Consider the following 16,246-nt stretch of genomic DNA (forward strand, 5'->3'; position numbering starts at 1 on the left):
GGAACAGATTAAATTCAAGAGGGAACTTTTACAAAAGTGCAAACACTTACAGTACCACCACCCCCCAAATTATAATTCACACTTTAAACTGTGTTTCCAATGAGTGGTCTCCTTTTAACACAAAAAAAAAAGACAGAACAAAAAAAACCCCTTTACTGGGAGGAATCCAGTACTGCTTCTCTGAAAACATGCAGAGGAGAAACTACTGCTTTTCTTCTGGAACATATCTAAAAAATATCCTGAGGTGTTGCAGAGGTGGCTGTTTCTCTAGCAGTAAGAGCTGAATGATTCAGCTGTGACCTTGTGAAAGTTTGGCTGTTCTGCCCGCCCCCCGCCCCCCCCAGGACAGGGGCAGGACACTGAAATTGTGAGTTGAATTGATGTGGCTAAATGCAATACCACACTAGCCAAATAAAGATCTTCAGTGTCCCAATGATGAGTACCATTATCTTGTTTGACTTCTGGAGCGACAGCTTATAGGTCTTGTGATCTGAGGCTGTGGTCCTACGTTTCCTTTATGCTGGTTCCTCCTCGATCAATTATTCCCATTATGGCACACTTCTAGTAAAGCGCTGATTTTTTTTTGGCTTTACTCCCTTGCTTCTGGCTTCTCGCTGGAGAAAACGCTGGGAGCAGGCCCATATAATGATCTGTCCCCTGGCCAGGGCACTTTGTTGGCTGCAGTGATACTTTTGGTCTGAGTCAGTGCTGCCAGCCTCCTTCCTCCAAAGCCGTGCAGCATCCGCATCCACGCTGGTGCCGATACAAAGCGTCGGTAGGGTCGAGATGAGCGGTGGATAGCAATGGCCAAAGCCACCCATCCCACACAAGCTGCAGCCAAACTTATCATTGAAGTCTTCAGGGTTTATGTCAATCCCCAAATTGTATCTGCTCCTCCTGTCGTCCTCCCCTCCTCTCCAGCACCCTCTCTCCCTTTGGCAGCATGGGGGATGGAGCAGGGAGGAGGGGAGGAAGGTGGTGGTGCAGCTGGAAGAGGAGGAGAGAGGCAGGGGGTACTCGTCAGTCTGAGGAGGGGAGAGAAGGAAGAGGTGGTCTCCTGATCTCTGTATTAATAGATGGATATCGTGGTGGTAGTTGGCTATTTTAACCCTAGTTTGTTCCAGTGCCCTGTAGGCAGGCTGCTGTCTTTGTTCTTTCATCTTAAAATCAAGCAAGTGAAGTTGTCTCAGTAATTTTAACTTTTAAAAATCATTCTGTGCAGATTCTTATTTGCCTTTCCTCGCCCTTGTATGCGAGTAAATTAAAAGCTAAAGTATTTGAGCTGTACCTTTCAAAGCTCATCAAATACCAGAATAACCTTCAGCTTTTAAAAAAAAAAAAAAAAAAGGCAGCACCGGCTCTTGATGCTGAGGAGTGCCTTCTACAAAGACGATTTCAAACCTTTAATTCCCCTTTAGTGCTAAAAAAGAAAACAAAAACAAACAAACAAACAAACAAAAAAAGAAAAGAGAAAAAAAAAACCCAAACCCGGTTCTGGTGAGAGAAAGGCCAATGGGGCGGCCGAGCCGGACTTGCGCCTTTCCCATCCCTCTGGGAGCTGCGGGCAGCTTGCGGCTGTCACGGCGGACTTTGCCCCAGCAGCGTGACGGGGCTCCGCTTGTGGCCCCGGCACCTCCCCGCAGCGGCGCCGCCGAAGGGGGCAGACCCCAGCCGGGAGGCTGGAAACCAGCCGCCGCCACCGGCTGCCCCGCTCCCCGCCGCTCCCCCCGCCCACTCCCACGCCGGATCCAGTCCGTGTATTCCCGCCTCCGCTCCGCCCGGCGCGGCGCTCCCGCAGCAGGCAGGTCGGGGGGGAGGCTCCGCTTCGCTCCGCTCCGCGTTTTCCGCCCGCTCCCCACCGCAGCTCCGCCGTGCCCGGGGCACCGCCGCTGCCCCGCGGCTCCCGGCCGGGCAGGGCCGGGAAGACGGCAGGTAGCCTGGATGCGGGGGCGAAGGGAGACGGGGGGAGGCTTGCTCTGCGAGGCGGGGGACACAGCGGCCCGCGGGGCTGCTGCTGCTGGGGCACCCCACGCGGGGCTTGGGGCACTCGTGTGATGAGCTGGCGCCGGTTCTCAGCCTGGAGGCGGGAGGGTCGAGGTCTCCGTGGCGTGTGCCGGGTCGCCCGGAGCCCGCCTGCTCCTGCTGCCGCCGGCAGGCTCGGGGCGGGGGGAGCAGCGCTGCCCGGCCCCTGCAAACGAGACGCCGCTGGCGAAATCGGTGGCCGTAGGGTCTTCTGCCAGAACAAAGCTGCGATGCGTGCTGCCAGGCATCCGGGACGCCCGCCTGGTGTTTGGGGTTTCCCGACCTTGTCTTAACAGGCTTTCTCTCTGCCTGGGGTTCAGTCGAATCGGTGAGCTGGGGTGGAATAGGGGGGGGCGGCTCAAAGGGACGGAGAAGGGCAATCTGATGTAGATCATCTTGTGACGCCGATGCTGCGACCCACCTGTAAGTTTTTGCTCCTTTTTATACGAACTGGTTGTAAAAGAAGCAAGTTGATAAGCAGTTCTGTTAGACATGTCTGCTTCCTGAGGTAGCTGATGTGACACTGTTTAGTATAAGATTTAAGAAAAAAAAAAAGGCAAATGACAGTATTTCTTGTCAGTATAGCATCTTGAACTAACTTAATGTATTGTTTCAATGTACCTCTGTGTTACAGCAAGCACAACGAGATGCTGTAATTCTAATCCTTTTTGTATTTATTTTTATTGCAGCTTGATCAGAGGTTTCCCTGTCCCTCCAAAGAAATCCGTTAGGTTTGAGATTAGAAACACCCGAAGCTCGGTTTCAGTATTTGGATGGGAGCACTTGCTGCAGTTTGTTAACAAAGCCATTACACTGCAAATGGCATTGTGCCCTTAGACTCTACTCCAGAACATTGTACCATCCCTGGGTGTAATAATGATAATGCTAAGGCACGTTGGTGGTGCACAGTTTGATTCAGGTCAGCTGGAAGAGTTCAGTTTACACCATCTAATGAGGTGCAGAGGTAGTCAGTGCATGTTGCCTGGACCTGTTCTTCCATCATCCCTCCACACACCCAGCTCTGTGTCTTTTTGTCAAAATATCTGTTATCATGACCTACTGAATAAGACTGTTGATGAGCAAATCATAGAAATAGCAAAAATATGCACACTGAGGATGCCTGGCATATAATATTCTGCATCTGCTCTGAAAAGCAGTAAAGGTCTGGTTAAGCTATGAATTAAACCTGAGATTGGCAGGGCTGGAAGAAGAAGTGTGCTTCCTTACTGTTTCTCATGGAGAGAAATTTGTTCACTGGCATCAAACCACACCTATTTCTTTCATTCCCACTGCATTTGTTGAATGAGGGAGCGTTTTTGGTTTCCACATCATGGTGTAATGAGTTTACGTTTCATTCATTATAGAATCATGGTTTCCACTGCCTAGAGGTGGAGAGGGTCTTCTGCAGGGCTCTGCCACTCTGTCTGAAATGCATGAAGGCTTCTTTTAAACCAAAGAGTGAGAACACTCATTTTAGGTGATGTGGTTGGTCTACCTGAATTTTGATACAGTGCCATTCTGTAAGAGCGGCGGTGTGCAGTGCTTTCCACAATAGGAGAAGTTGAGACACTCAGTTACCTTGCCAGGCAATAAAATGGGCTGCAGGAGGTTGGTTGTCCCAGAGTGAGTGGTTCAGCACTGGAACTCACTGGCGTGGGATGCTGTGGAGGCCAGAAGCGTTAATGGTTTCCGAAAAGGTTGGACACATTCACAGGAGACAGTTCTGCCAGTAGCTAAAAATAAAAGGCAAGATGCAAACTTCATCTCAGAAAGGATGAAAGCCCATGTTTATGGGAAGCTGAAAAGGTATTCTGGGAGAGGATCGTTTTACACGCTCCATGCTGTTACACTATTTTTGAATCATCTGTGATCAGTCACCTTTTTTTTGAAGAGAGAACAATGAACTAGAGAAGTCAGTCTATCTAAAGTGGCTGTTAAATTTGTATGATAATTTGACATTGTGCATCTAATAGCAATACATTTCAGGAGTGAATTTATTGCACATAAGCATGTTCCAGCAGAGGAAATACAAAAGAGTATTCCACATGTGCATACTTGTAACAAAGAAAAGAAGCAAAAGCCTTTCGTATTTCTTGGATCAACCCCATCATTGACTTTGAGAAGTAGTAGAGATCGTTCAAATATAAATTGCTCAGCTTCAAATTGTGAAGCATACAATACTGGAAAAAAAAGCATAAAAGAAATTGCTTCTAAGAGATGAAATTGATTCTTTTTTTCCTGCACTGTCCTACAGTATTTTTCCAATTGTTAAAATAAATGCTATTTTTCAGTACTACATGTGGGTTGGTATTGTCTATACAAAAAGTGGATGTTTTGATCTAAGAAAAAATAAATTCCAAATGAATAAGTAAAGCAAACAGAATGAAAATGTTGGAAGAAAAGTGACCTATTAAGTTACAGCGTTCTCATCCTTGCTGGCATTCTGCTTTTCATTTGCTTGCTATTTTCAGGCTTTTAATAACTGAATTAAAATTGCCACTACTTGGAAATGTCATTGCTTGTTCAGAATGTGCCAGTGTACATATCTTCTGAAAAATGCCAGTTCCCAAAAAACTTTTATTTATATATCACGTTGCATTGAAATCCGACATAGTAGGCGCAATACCCATGGCTTGCTTTTAAATTAAATAAATAAGAAAAATTATGTGGGACTGATGAAGAAGTTTTATCTTTGTGATACTAACATCCCTAAAAGTGGTTTCTTAACAAACAGATTGCAGATCCTTACCTTCATAATAAAAAAGCCTAACCAAACAAAACTTTTAAGAATGCTGAAGTTTAGTATGAGGCATACACGGTATATGAATAAAACTAACATATTACTGAAAATTCATTTCCCAGTTTCAGCTTCATACCATGAATCTTCTTCAAATGGTTGTGCTAGCTTTTTCACCATGTCCAAGAGAGTAAGATAAGCAAGGAAGGAGGGAGGCAAGAGAGGGAATTTCAGCCTACCCACTCTTTGATGAGACTGCAGTTTTATTAAGGTATTTGAGGCTGGTGATGTAGAACAAAGTGTAGTATAAGGGCAGTTGCAAATAATCATAGAAGGGTAGCCATTAAACCACAAAGTAATAATCAGATTAATATAGTTTTAACAAAAGCACAATAACTAAATGCATTGGAGTTTGGCCAAGACACATTACGTTTGACTACAGGCTGCAAGAGTCTTATTTGATCATTTATGTATTTATTTTCCATCCTGAGAAGCATTTGCTGAGTTATGTTGCAGCCAGCCTCCATAAGACATAAAAGCAAATTTAGGCAAACCATATGAATGAAACTGCGTCTCTGTTTTGCATAGTAATGCTACCTCTGTCTATTTTACATCTCCTTCTCTAAGAGTTATGAAAGGTGCTGTGAAGGTTATTTATCGGGAGCATAAATTAGAATGGGCATGTAAATCCTGCTGAAATACACTGCCCCAGCCGATTCTGAGGATGTTTTGTCTGTAATAAAAACTTCTGCTTTTTCATAGTGATATCTATGATGATACAATTACTCAGTTATTTGGTCATTCGTTTAGATTCGTGGGTTGGGTTTTTAAAAAAAAAAAAAAAAAAAAAAAAGAAATTTCAGCTGTATAATTTCTTCTCCTCCCCTATCATCTGCTTCCTCTCACTCTGTTAGAGCCTGCCTGCGGACAAAAAGTAGATGAAACATTTAATTCTTTGTTGTGGATGAAACACCTGGTGGTGAAATAAAATGCTACAGAAGTTTATGAAATGACTGTATTACCGCTCACAGTTGGTTGTAAAGGGTAACACATGGTGAGGTCGCTCTTCCCCCAAACCCATGGGGGTTTTGGTCCCACTAGCACAGAGCTGGCTGTTCACTCCCATTGAGGTTCTGCCCCCAGGCGAACGCTTCTCGGGGGCTACTCTTCAGTGGGAACTTTCGGAGACTTCTGCCAAAATCAAGACTTCCAGTTGATGTCTGCATGTTAGGCATCATTCCTTGGCATCAGAAGGGTCTCTAGAAGCTTGGTGTTTCTTCTCTTTTGCTCTGATTTTGCATTGTTCCACTACCCTGGGGAGAGCTTTCTTTTTTATCAATGGAAATGTGCCATATGATCTGTTCTTCCATTATTGACCTTTCCAAAGTCATGAGAAGTTTTTGGGATGTTTAAAAAAACACTTTCATTTTATTTTCTCATTTAAAAGAAATGCCCATACCTTTTTTATTTAGATCTCAAAACATCTCAAGTGAGACACATCCCAAGTAGAGGGCAGGGGGCATTCTCTATGTCCTCCTAAGCGGCAGGGGAAGAGTTAGGTGTGAGTTTCTGAAGTGACTGACTCAAGGTTATAGAGCGAGTCAATAGCAAAATGTGAAGAATAATACTTGTTTCCTTGAAAGAGTGATGTTCACTTTTACAGTTGGCCTTAGTTTTGTGGGTTCTTACAAGGCAATTTCTAAGAACCTTGCAGCATCAGTTAATCGCCTTTACATTAAAAGGCAGTGTGAATTTATGAATAACTGTTGTTGGCTACATGTGAAATTTTAAAATGGAAAATTCCAGGAAATCATACATCCGGTATGAAATCTTGAAACATTAAATAACTATACCATCAGTACAGAAAAGCAGAAAAATACCTTAGCTTACTGTTCTCAAACCCTCCTCGTTTGTGGCAATGTGAAACCAGGCTGCTGTCAAATAACATCTCCATTTCATAGCATTCTTCACAGGCCCTTTTTTTGACTGAGGAGCTGCAGTCCAGCACTAGTCTTTATTATTTCTGCTATAATGGGACTCTGATAGGAGTACATTTCACATCGATGATTTACTGTCTCCATTACAGCGTGACCCAAAAGCCGTAACTCCTCTGCCAGGGGCTGGGTTTTGGAAGCGCTCCAGGCCCGCGGCGCAGCTTCCAGGCCGGCTCAGGTTCTCTAATCCTGTGTATTTTTCACTTGATTCAATCATTTCCAGCTTGTGCGGAAAGTATCAGAAATGTTTCATAAAGAAATGGCCTTTGTTTCAGCAACACTGATAAAGCTGCTGCTGCAACTGAAACATGCACTGGGCTGTTATGGTCTTCATAAGTAATTTTTCTCTTGCTTGCACCGTGGATAAGGCCATTTCTTAAGTGTCAGACAGCAAATGAAAGCACCGTGTGTTTGCTGTGCAACGCTATCGGTTGGCGCTGCTGGGTTAATGTTATTTCCTTTGATTTCTGGCACAGTGCTTCATACACCACAAATAGCATCTTCGCCATATTTCAGTGGGTGGTCAGTGAGTTTGTCAGCCTAGACATAAACTGTCTAAACAAAATTATTCCATACAAGCTATAATTTCTTATAAAAGAAAACCATAAAAATTACAGTAAGTAACATGACTTTACAAAGAAAAGGTTAAAATAGCCACAGAAGGACCACAACACACGATAGGGCCATACTGTGGGCAGTACCTGAAGGCTCTGGAAAGCAGTCAGGTTTAGACGTGTCTGAAGGGATCTGACTTTGAGATCTGTTCAGGGGTCCAGGGCAAAGGGGACAGTGAGTGTCTCACAACATGTGCCAGAAGAGGGAGTGACAGGGTGGCCATCCCAGCCCCATGGGGTCTGGAGGCCACCCCACAGCTCCTCGCCACATTTACTCCATCCCCTCAGGCCCCTGGGCACCGTAAGCATATTAGCATGACGGGAAAGGGATATGTGGGGAGGCATCCAGATACTACCTGGCCCTTGCAGACCTGTGGACTGAAAAAACGCGTCTGCTATGTGGGATTTCAACTTTCGCATAAAGAGGAATCGATAGTCATTTGCACTTGGGTCCTTGTGAAGCTCAAGTCCCTGTTCTCAGCAGCCACTCGCCCCTTCGCTGCCCCCAGCACCCCCGTAACAAGTTCTTCATAAGTGAGCATCTTGTTCCACTGACAGGAGTGTCCAGAGAGCAATGTGCACTAGCGCAGTTTTGAGTAATGGACGAAATAAGGTTCCTGTTGTTTTATACTCAGTTTGTACCACTTACTGAATTTTAATTCAGTGATTGAAATTAAAAGCCAGGGAGGTTTGAGGGCCCTGGAAAGTATTTACAGTAGCTTAGTTCAGCGCCCGCATGTGTTTTGCGGTTTTACATTAACTACAGTTTATTAAACATCGTTCTGGGAGTTTGGCTTCTTTACTTTGTACTGCAGGTGTTTAGCATATCTGATATCATACGTGGTATCTACACAGTTAAGTGTATTAATATGCTTTTTTATAGAAATTGCTGATCTTAGGACAGAGAAGATATAAACAGCCAGTAAGCAAACAGGTACACGATCTTCATGCTGTAGGATGTTCATCAGAAGACCCAGGCAATGAGTCAGAACATAATTTTCCCTTTGTCTGTTGTTACCCTCCTTTTGGCTGTATGGTAGTTGCTCCTGACATGGATGTTTTGGCTCTGTGGCTTTGGTCTAGCAGGTATATACCACCCAAATAGGTTCTCCCTATGACCGTGTACTGTATGTGATTCAAGCTAATTTATTTATTCTCTCGGTTTTTTTACACCACGCCAGTCCTGAAGTATCGGCATGTGTTAGGGTTCGAAGTTGCATTGAACTGCTCCATCTAGGCACCAAATGCTGCAAATAAGAGAAAGTGCTTTAGTAATCTCAGAGGACTGTGACTTCTTGAAATCAATAGCTTGCTTTCAGCGGAGTTTAAACTGCTTTCTATTATGTGGAGCCTGACGCAGCAACACAGAGATGCTTAAGATGCCGATTGGGCTGATCTTTGAGCAGCGGGTAATGTAACAAGATACCTTTCCGAGTACAGGGGACAAGAGAGCACGTGGTGCTTTATTTCGAAGAGAAAATCTATCGCTAAGGTTGACCCAAAAGCAATTAGTGGTTCATTTAATTGAATCGGTGGATTCACCTGTGCAGTCTATTAAAATACTATATAAAGATAATTTAGGCTCAATTTAGTACAGCTAGCTGAAGGGTTATAGAGATTTATAACGGATTACCTTCTGTCTACCCACTGAGTGGATGCTTAATCTTAAGTGAAGTAGCAGAGCATCCTGGTGGTTCAGCCAGAAATACCGCCCTGTGGCAAAGCTGGACTTCTCCCTCTACTGATATGGCTACTATCCAGAATCATTAAGCTGTTGTATTTCTGAACATAAATGGGCATATATAAATAGGTCATTGTCCTAAATCCAAACAGCTGGATTTTTCACCGTATTCAAAGCAAAACTCAAATGATGTCTTGTGTAAATTGGGTAAGAAATGGTCTTTAGTAAGTTGAACTGAAAGGGCTTTGGTTGTGCTGCTAAGACTTTCCTTTGTTTAAAAGGCATCTTCTGTCACAACCAAAATCACTCCAGTATATAGTCCTTTTCTTCTCCCTGCTAGTGCTGCTGTGTGCTACTTCGGGCAGAGCTGTCCCACTATCAAAGAAGAAAGAAGAGCTAGATGGCTATAACATTTACTGAGAGCCTTGCTGTGCTAGAAGTACCCGTAGCTATGCATTATTTCTGCTTTGAAGGGCATCGCTGGAAAATTCCAAGGGAATTCATAACAGGATATTTATTACATACATTGTTGTGTGTACCTACAAACGGTACTTCAAGTTCTGTTACATTTCCTTCCTAATGGAACATAATTCACAATATATAAATGCCTTGATCCTCTCTGTATTATTGAACACTATGCAAGGTTCAGAATTTATTATGACTTTCCGTATCGATCTGCATTTCAGAGTCCTATAAAGAAAAAAAAAAATGTACAGATCAGCTAGAATAGAAAAGATATTCAGCAAAGATATTCAGCACGTATGTTTAATAAAAACAGTTTTTGTAGGTTTACGAAGATTTGCGGTGGGAATGTTTCTCTCTTCCCTCACGGCTGACTCGCTCCCCTCTCCCTCTTTCCGAGGTCAGTGTGACACAGTCCGAGGCCATCTTTTCCTGTGTGGCATGATGGCACAGTGCTGTGCTGCGTTGTATAGCTTTGTGCTGCAGAGCCTTGTGTACTTGTGAATCATTCTAGGATCCTCACACGGGAAGGATTACATAAATAGAAAGCATTTCTGTTTCATCTATCAAAAACCTGCTCGGGGCTGTGGGACCCGACACCACTTCTTTTTTTCTGCTAAATCAGGCTGTCGTTTTTCTCTGGTCTTTCTAAGTGATGCTACAAGAATGTATAAAAAATAAACGGTAGAATTAAGCGGAGCTGGACCTCTCCAGCAGTGCTATAACCTTTTGTGCTATTAGAAGTGCTATGGCCCTTTGAGCTACTCTATAAATCTTTTACTGGTAGATATGGAAAGTAGAGAAGGGAGAGAGACAGCAGATAAAAACTGGATAAAAACTGTATTTGGCAATGTGTCTGCTTCTACAAGTAGCTCATCAGATGCATGCTAACTAGGTCAACTTTGATAATAATCTGAACCAAATTGATTGTTTTTCTTGTAACAGTGCCTAGGCAGGAGCCCTGACTCTGCATCTACAGGTAGTGTAGTAAGGGCAAAAAGTCTTAAAAAACAGATAACCTAATTACACTGATCAGTATTGATACGTGCTACATATACACAGGTCCAGACACAATTTTTTCCTCTATACAATTTATTTTGGCTTGTTTTCCTCTAAATCCATAGAATAATGAATTTAAACTTGTTGTGTGCTCATTCATGGTGCCTTGTGTCATATACATGCTCGAAAATAGATGTTCTTCACATCTTTTCACCTAGGTGGAAAAGAGCTTCTCCAGTAGTAGCACATAATTTTCAATGGAGAAATAGTACTATTTTCATCACTATGTGGCATGTTTCTGCCACAGATATGGGAAATCAAAACAAGTAACTGAGTATTAAATTTGTTTATTTTTTTACCATTAAAGAAATAACAAAACATAAATAACAAGTAATTGATGTTCAGTATATCTTTAGTGAATGATAACACACAAGACATGGGGCAACATCTGTGAGGTTCTTAGTATACTGTTCAGTAACTATAGACGTTTTTAAAATGTTAAGTAATCTGGGTAGGCAGTTGCATCATTATTGCGTGAATGTTGAGGATTTGTATACTGCAGTGCATCTGTGCTAGAATGGGTTCACCTGAATGGTCTCTGTCTTGTGATGATGGTCTTCACCTCAAATCAGCAGGTTATATGGTCAAGGGAGCAAATGGTTAAAACCAGCTGAAGTTAAAAAAGGTCTTTAAGTGGTATTTTTGGAAGCCTTTCTTTACAGAAATGCTTGTGGGTAGGGTGCCAGCAGAAGATTGCTGCATCAGATCTGAAAGCAATATTACTAATGTTGCTATTAGGTAATGATAACACTATATACTGTATGACTTCACTGTAGCTTATATGGTGACAATTAGAACAATGCTAAGCAGTTGCAGTGTACATTTCTCGTTATTTTAAATAAAGTGATTGTTCTTTTCTTTTTCTCTCTCCTTTGTTATAGGGAGAAAATTGAATTTTAGTCATGACAACAAAGGCATATTTCATTATATAATCATTACACTCTCCAGGGATGGGTTTATAGCAGGCTCAAACACACAGGGAAGCAAAGTATAATGGCCTAACATCAGAGAGTATCAGTGTGTTGAGTCCCGTGGGACGCGCACGGGAAGGAACATGTTCACGGTCATAGAAGTCGATCCATCTTGTTTTAGCACTGATGTGATGCGAGCTGGTGGTAAATTTGCATGAGGTGACTTGCACAACCATCATTTGTGGAATGCTTTAAGCAAAAATGTTGGCCTTCAGCAAGGTGCCGTGTTAGGGGTTTTTTTGGTTTTTTGGTTTTTTTTTTATGAAATTCTTTCAGGATCTAGTATTCATCCCTTAGGATTCACAGAGTTAGAGAAGAATGGTGCTGAAGCTGCTAAAGTAGCACAGTCATATTCATGGATTTTGTGTGTGCGTGATTTTTGTTCTTGTCATTTAGGATTGTGAGTGGGAGGCTATTAGCGTTGCTGGATGAAATTCCACAGAATATATAAAATATGAATAAAAGGTAATCATTAAACAGTTATCGACAGTGGTTACAGTGCTTAGAGAGAAATACGTTCTCCTAGTTGTTTCTTAGATTATAAGGATTGCTCAAAATTGCAGCTATTCACTGAATATGCTGTGAATATTTTACTGAAGTAAGAGACAGTGAATATTGTGGTCAGATAGGAGCCTTGTCTGACTGGTATGGTCTACAGGTAGCATTCAAATGCATGAGCGCTGGCTTTTGTACAGTTTGTCTACTAACTATGGAGAGCGTGCGTGAATGTGTGAGTTTTTTTACTTACTATCAAATTTTTGAAGGAGGTGATGCTAACTGCTTGGTCAAGCTACTTTCTTAAAGGAGCTGGATGGAAGACCCACGTGACTAATACAACGACTTTAATGCATTTAAGCTAGTCTCTAGCTGAGCCCTGAGCATATTTCCACTTTGTCACAGGTGGCGGTCACTGCTCACTGACAGCCTGTGAAATGTGGTTGTAATATTGATACAGGGTGGATAAGCACTAATGGAAAAAGAAAGATGTTCTCAAACAGGAAGGAAAAGGGAAAACGGGAGGGGAGGTGGGGGTAGAACAAATCTATTACTGTGCTGTGAATCACATAAGGATCTAATGCTAGTAATTTTCAGATTATGCATCTTCCTTTTGTATCCTGATGCTGGCGAGGGGGGAATTAATCGTTGTATGCTTATTGTTCTAATATGGTTGCAAAGACAGCTTAGTTCTATGTGAAAACCAGTAGGTTGTTTGAATCATGCTCAAGGTTTGTCCAGTTACCACCAGTTTTCCCCCACTTCACATTTAATGTGTGAACCCAAAAAATTAAAGTGTACTTGAAAAGCCCTGCCTGATCTGTAGCCTTGAAACTCCTCATATGTATCCCTAATGCAAAACCTTCATACTTTTCGGAATAGCACTGACACGTATCATGGTAGTTTTTCAGGAGCCCAGACAGCAGCCCAGACCTCATATAATTGATCCTGGTTTGATTAGAACTGAGCACAGACTCATGCAAAAGGTTTGTAGTGCATTTTCTACTAACTGATTTGATTTTTTTGGTAGCAAAACTCAAACCCAGGTGTGCTTTTGTTCCCAGCTCTTCCCCAAACTCTTACAATAAAACTCTTTCTGCCTTTTTTTCTCACACCTCTCAGGAGAACCTTCTCTCTCCCACCTCTGTTTTCCTTTCTTTATTTTTTTATGACATGATCTTGTGATTTATAGACATCATTTCTTTCCAGAAACACCATTCTTCATCCCTTATCATTGTGTCTATCTAAAAAGCTTGCCTTTGAACAATGTGGGGCTGCTCCCTGTTCTCTGTCCCTGGGATACCGTCTTTCTTTGCTCAGCTCAGTAGGACTTTTTCCAATGGCTTCAAGGGCCAGACGCTAACTCGTGTCCCTGCCAGGCCAGAGGAAGGCCTTTTGAAGCTTCTCAGTGCCTCCGGAGCAATACTCTCTGGTACAGCACAAACATGATGCCGCCACGTTGTCATTTTCATTTATGTTGTGCTACCATAGAAGAAAGGAAGCCAAATTCCTCACTGCCATGTAAATATTATATTAGACACTGCAGTGAGGCTTTGAAATGTTAATGAACTCTAACGCAGCCAGCCGACAGAGAGTGATGGTTTTGTTTCGGTTGTGACTCAGGCTGTCGCAACAAGTCCTGGCAGAAATAAAACAGCCGCGAGCGGCCTGCAGGTTCCTGAGCAGTAAAGGCATGCGCCGCGTTGTATGGCTCCCATTTTGGGATCATTTTAGCTGGTATTTTAGAAGGGAGAAAGCTCCTCAGGCTTGGGGTGGACGCCGGCTGTTCTAAAGAGCAGCGGCAGAGCCCTGTGCTCTGCTCATGGGTGCCAGCCGCCAACCTCAGCCCACAGCGGCGAGGTGCAAAATGGCTGACCCGCAGCATGCTCTCAGCCGATGCAGGCCCTGTCATGGAGGCATGGGAGCACCCACACTGCTGCTCAGCCTGCCGCAGGGGTGGGTGGACTCCTGACACCTCTTGCCAATGTGGGGGAAGGAAGGAGGCTGGAGAGGGGTGGTTTTCCACCTCAAGCCAAAGGGATGTGTGGTCTCCTGGCAAAGGGACACTTGGTCTCCTGGTGAGGAGACAGGAGGCGGATGGGAGTGAACAGGCATAGTCCTGGCCGAGTGAGTGGCTGGAGGGCAATGGGCCACGTTGAAGGAAGGGGCACCTCTTGCAGCAGCAGCTTCAGGTGGGAGGAGAGACCCTGGCGATGACTGTCCCTCTACCTTCTCTTTCGCCGTCACCTCTTCTTGGGGAGGGGCTTTTTTCCTGGCCTTTTTTTTCTCTGATGACTCCTTCATGCCAGCCTTTCATTTTAATGATAGCATAGCAGTGAAACCGAGTCACTTCAGGGCCTGGAGGTTTCCATCTGTAATGAAATGTAAAGAAACCTGGCAGGGTCTGACACGTTCTCAGTCTCATAAGAGAGGGACTTGGGAACTGAGCTCTGGGAATCAAATGTTCAGACCAAACATGCTTTCCAAAGCAGTGAATTGTTTTGATTAGTCTGTCTTTTTTTTTTCCCCTCCCCTTAATTTCATGTAGAAATTGGGAAGATTGACCAAGATATATATAAATACAACACCCCAGGATTCACTGGCTGCCTATCGAGAGTACAGTTCAACCAGATTGCTCCACTCAAAGCAGCGCTGAGACCAACCAACGCCTCCTCTCACGTCCACATCCAAGGAGAACTGGTGGAATCCAACTGCGGAGCATCTCCACTCACCATCCCACCAATGTCGGCGGCTACTGACCCGTGGCACTTAGACTCGGGTAAGCTGGGGTTCATGCCACATTAGCTCGGCAGGGCAGTTCAGAGAAGAAATATGTCCTGCCTCCTCTGTAAGGAAAAACAAACCGGAGTGGATGTGATTGACAGATGACTGTAGGACTATAATCACGGCGGGAAATGCAAAGCTGAGATGGCAGAGATTTGCCACCACTTCTAAATGCAGTTACATGATATTTTCTTTGCCTTTTTTAAATATTCTGCTGTATTTTTCTTTTCCATAAGTCTTAAACTGTTTGAATGTTGAGTTTTGACCTAGCTGCTGTGATAGCACTTTTCTCTGTAGTATTGGGTATGTAGTCAGCAAAAGGTTGCAAGTACAAATAAATAAGGTACAGTAGCGTTTCTTATGCTGTATTCCTAATAAGTGAGTATATTGTAGTCAGCTTCATACAAAAAAAGTAAATCTAATTTTAGACATAAATATATTTATATAAAGTGCTGATTTGTTTTCCGAGATGTCTGCTTTCCTTAGGCCATGTTTAATGGGAAGTCCCATTAGTCATGGTGGTACTCATCTCATGCTGAAAATGCTGGAAAGTCAAAAAAATTTGCTGATCCCAGCAATCTCATCCTGCTTTGTGACTGACAGTCTTTGAAAGGATATGTTGTGCCTAACTTTAGAGGGTTTTTTTCTCTTTCTTGCTTCTTGAATGTCAGGTAGATACTTTAAAAAAATATATCTGTTCCCTTGCCCTTTATAGGATCAGGTGTACATTGACCCCTCTCTTGTATTTTTTCCTCATTCTGATTTCGTTTGCAGTGGTGTAAATTAGAACCTGTCCTCACAAAGTTCATGGGTTTACAGTGGTATAAAATTAGAATGCTAGAGGAAAAACTGTGCCCATAATGATTTTCATACCTATTAGTATGTTTTGTTTGGGATGTATCCATCTGCCACTTTTTACATGAGAGAGGACAGGTATATATTTCTGTCTTAGAAGTACGTGCCAAGGTCATACGCTTGGGTTTTGGATTTTTTATTTTCTTGCAATGTCAAGGAACTCCTTACAGCATTTCCTTTCAGCTCTTCTTCAGTAGAGAAATAAGGACAGATGTTTGTAAGGAGAGGCAGATATTCCAGGGCTGAGAGTTCCAAACATTGATATAAGCAGTATCATGCCCTAAAACCTGTCATTCCATCCTTGCTGCCGTGACATTGTAAGATTTCAGTATGTCTCTTCCCTGTTTATAACGTGCAATCTCCTACTTGAATTTTTTCATCACAAATGAGTAGTCCCTTTCTTCTCTGAAATTATTAGGTCAGTTTGTAACTGAAGGTTACGTTCAGTGCCCTTTTTTCTATACAAGCACGTTTCCTGAAGGATACCTTGCTGGCTCATGTCTCTCACGTAAACATCTTGAGGATGCACTGCTGGCTGTGAATCTTGTGCAGCTAATGGGTTTTGGTTGTTA

The 16,246-nt window shown here is 43.2% G+C and overlaps 1 protein-coding gene across 1 annotated transcript in view; it reads left to right on the forward strand.

The window, feature by feature from the left end:
• The window catches only part of CNTNAP2 (contactin associated protein 2), a 1,163,712-nt gene that overhangs the window by 1,120,768 nt on the left and 26,698 nt on the right, over positions 1 to 16,246 (forward strand). The window contains exon 22 of the mRNA XM_063325644.1: positions 14,584 to 14,814. Within this exon, the coding sequence (XP_063181714.1) occupies positions 14,584 to 14,814 (231 nt within the window). The remainder of the gene's footprint in view (positions 1 to 14,583; positions 14,815 to 16,246) is intronic.

The sequence above is a fragment of the Chroicocephalus ridibundus genome, chromosome 2, assembly GCF_963924245.1.
Source record: "Chroicocephalus ridibundus chromosome 2, bChrRid1.1, whole genome shotgun sequence".
Lineage (NCBI taxonomy): Eukaryota > Metazoa > Chordata > Aves > Charadriiformes > Laridae > Chroicocephalus > Chroicocephalus ridibundus.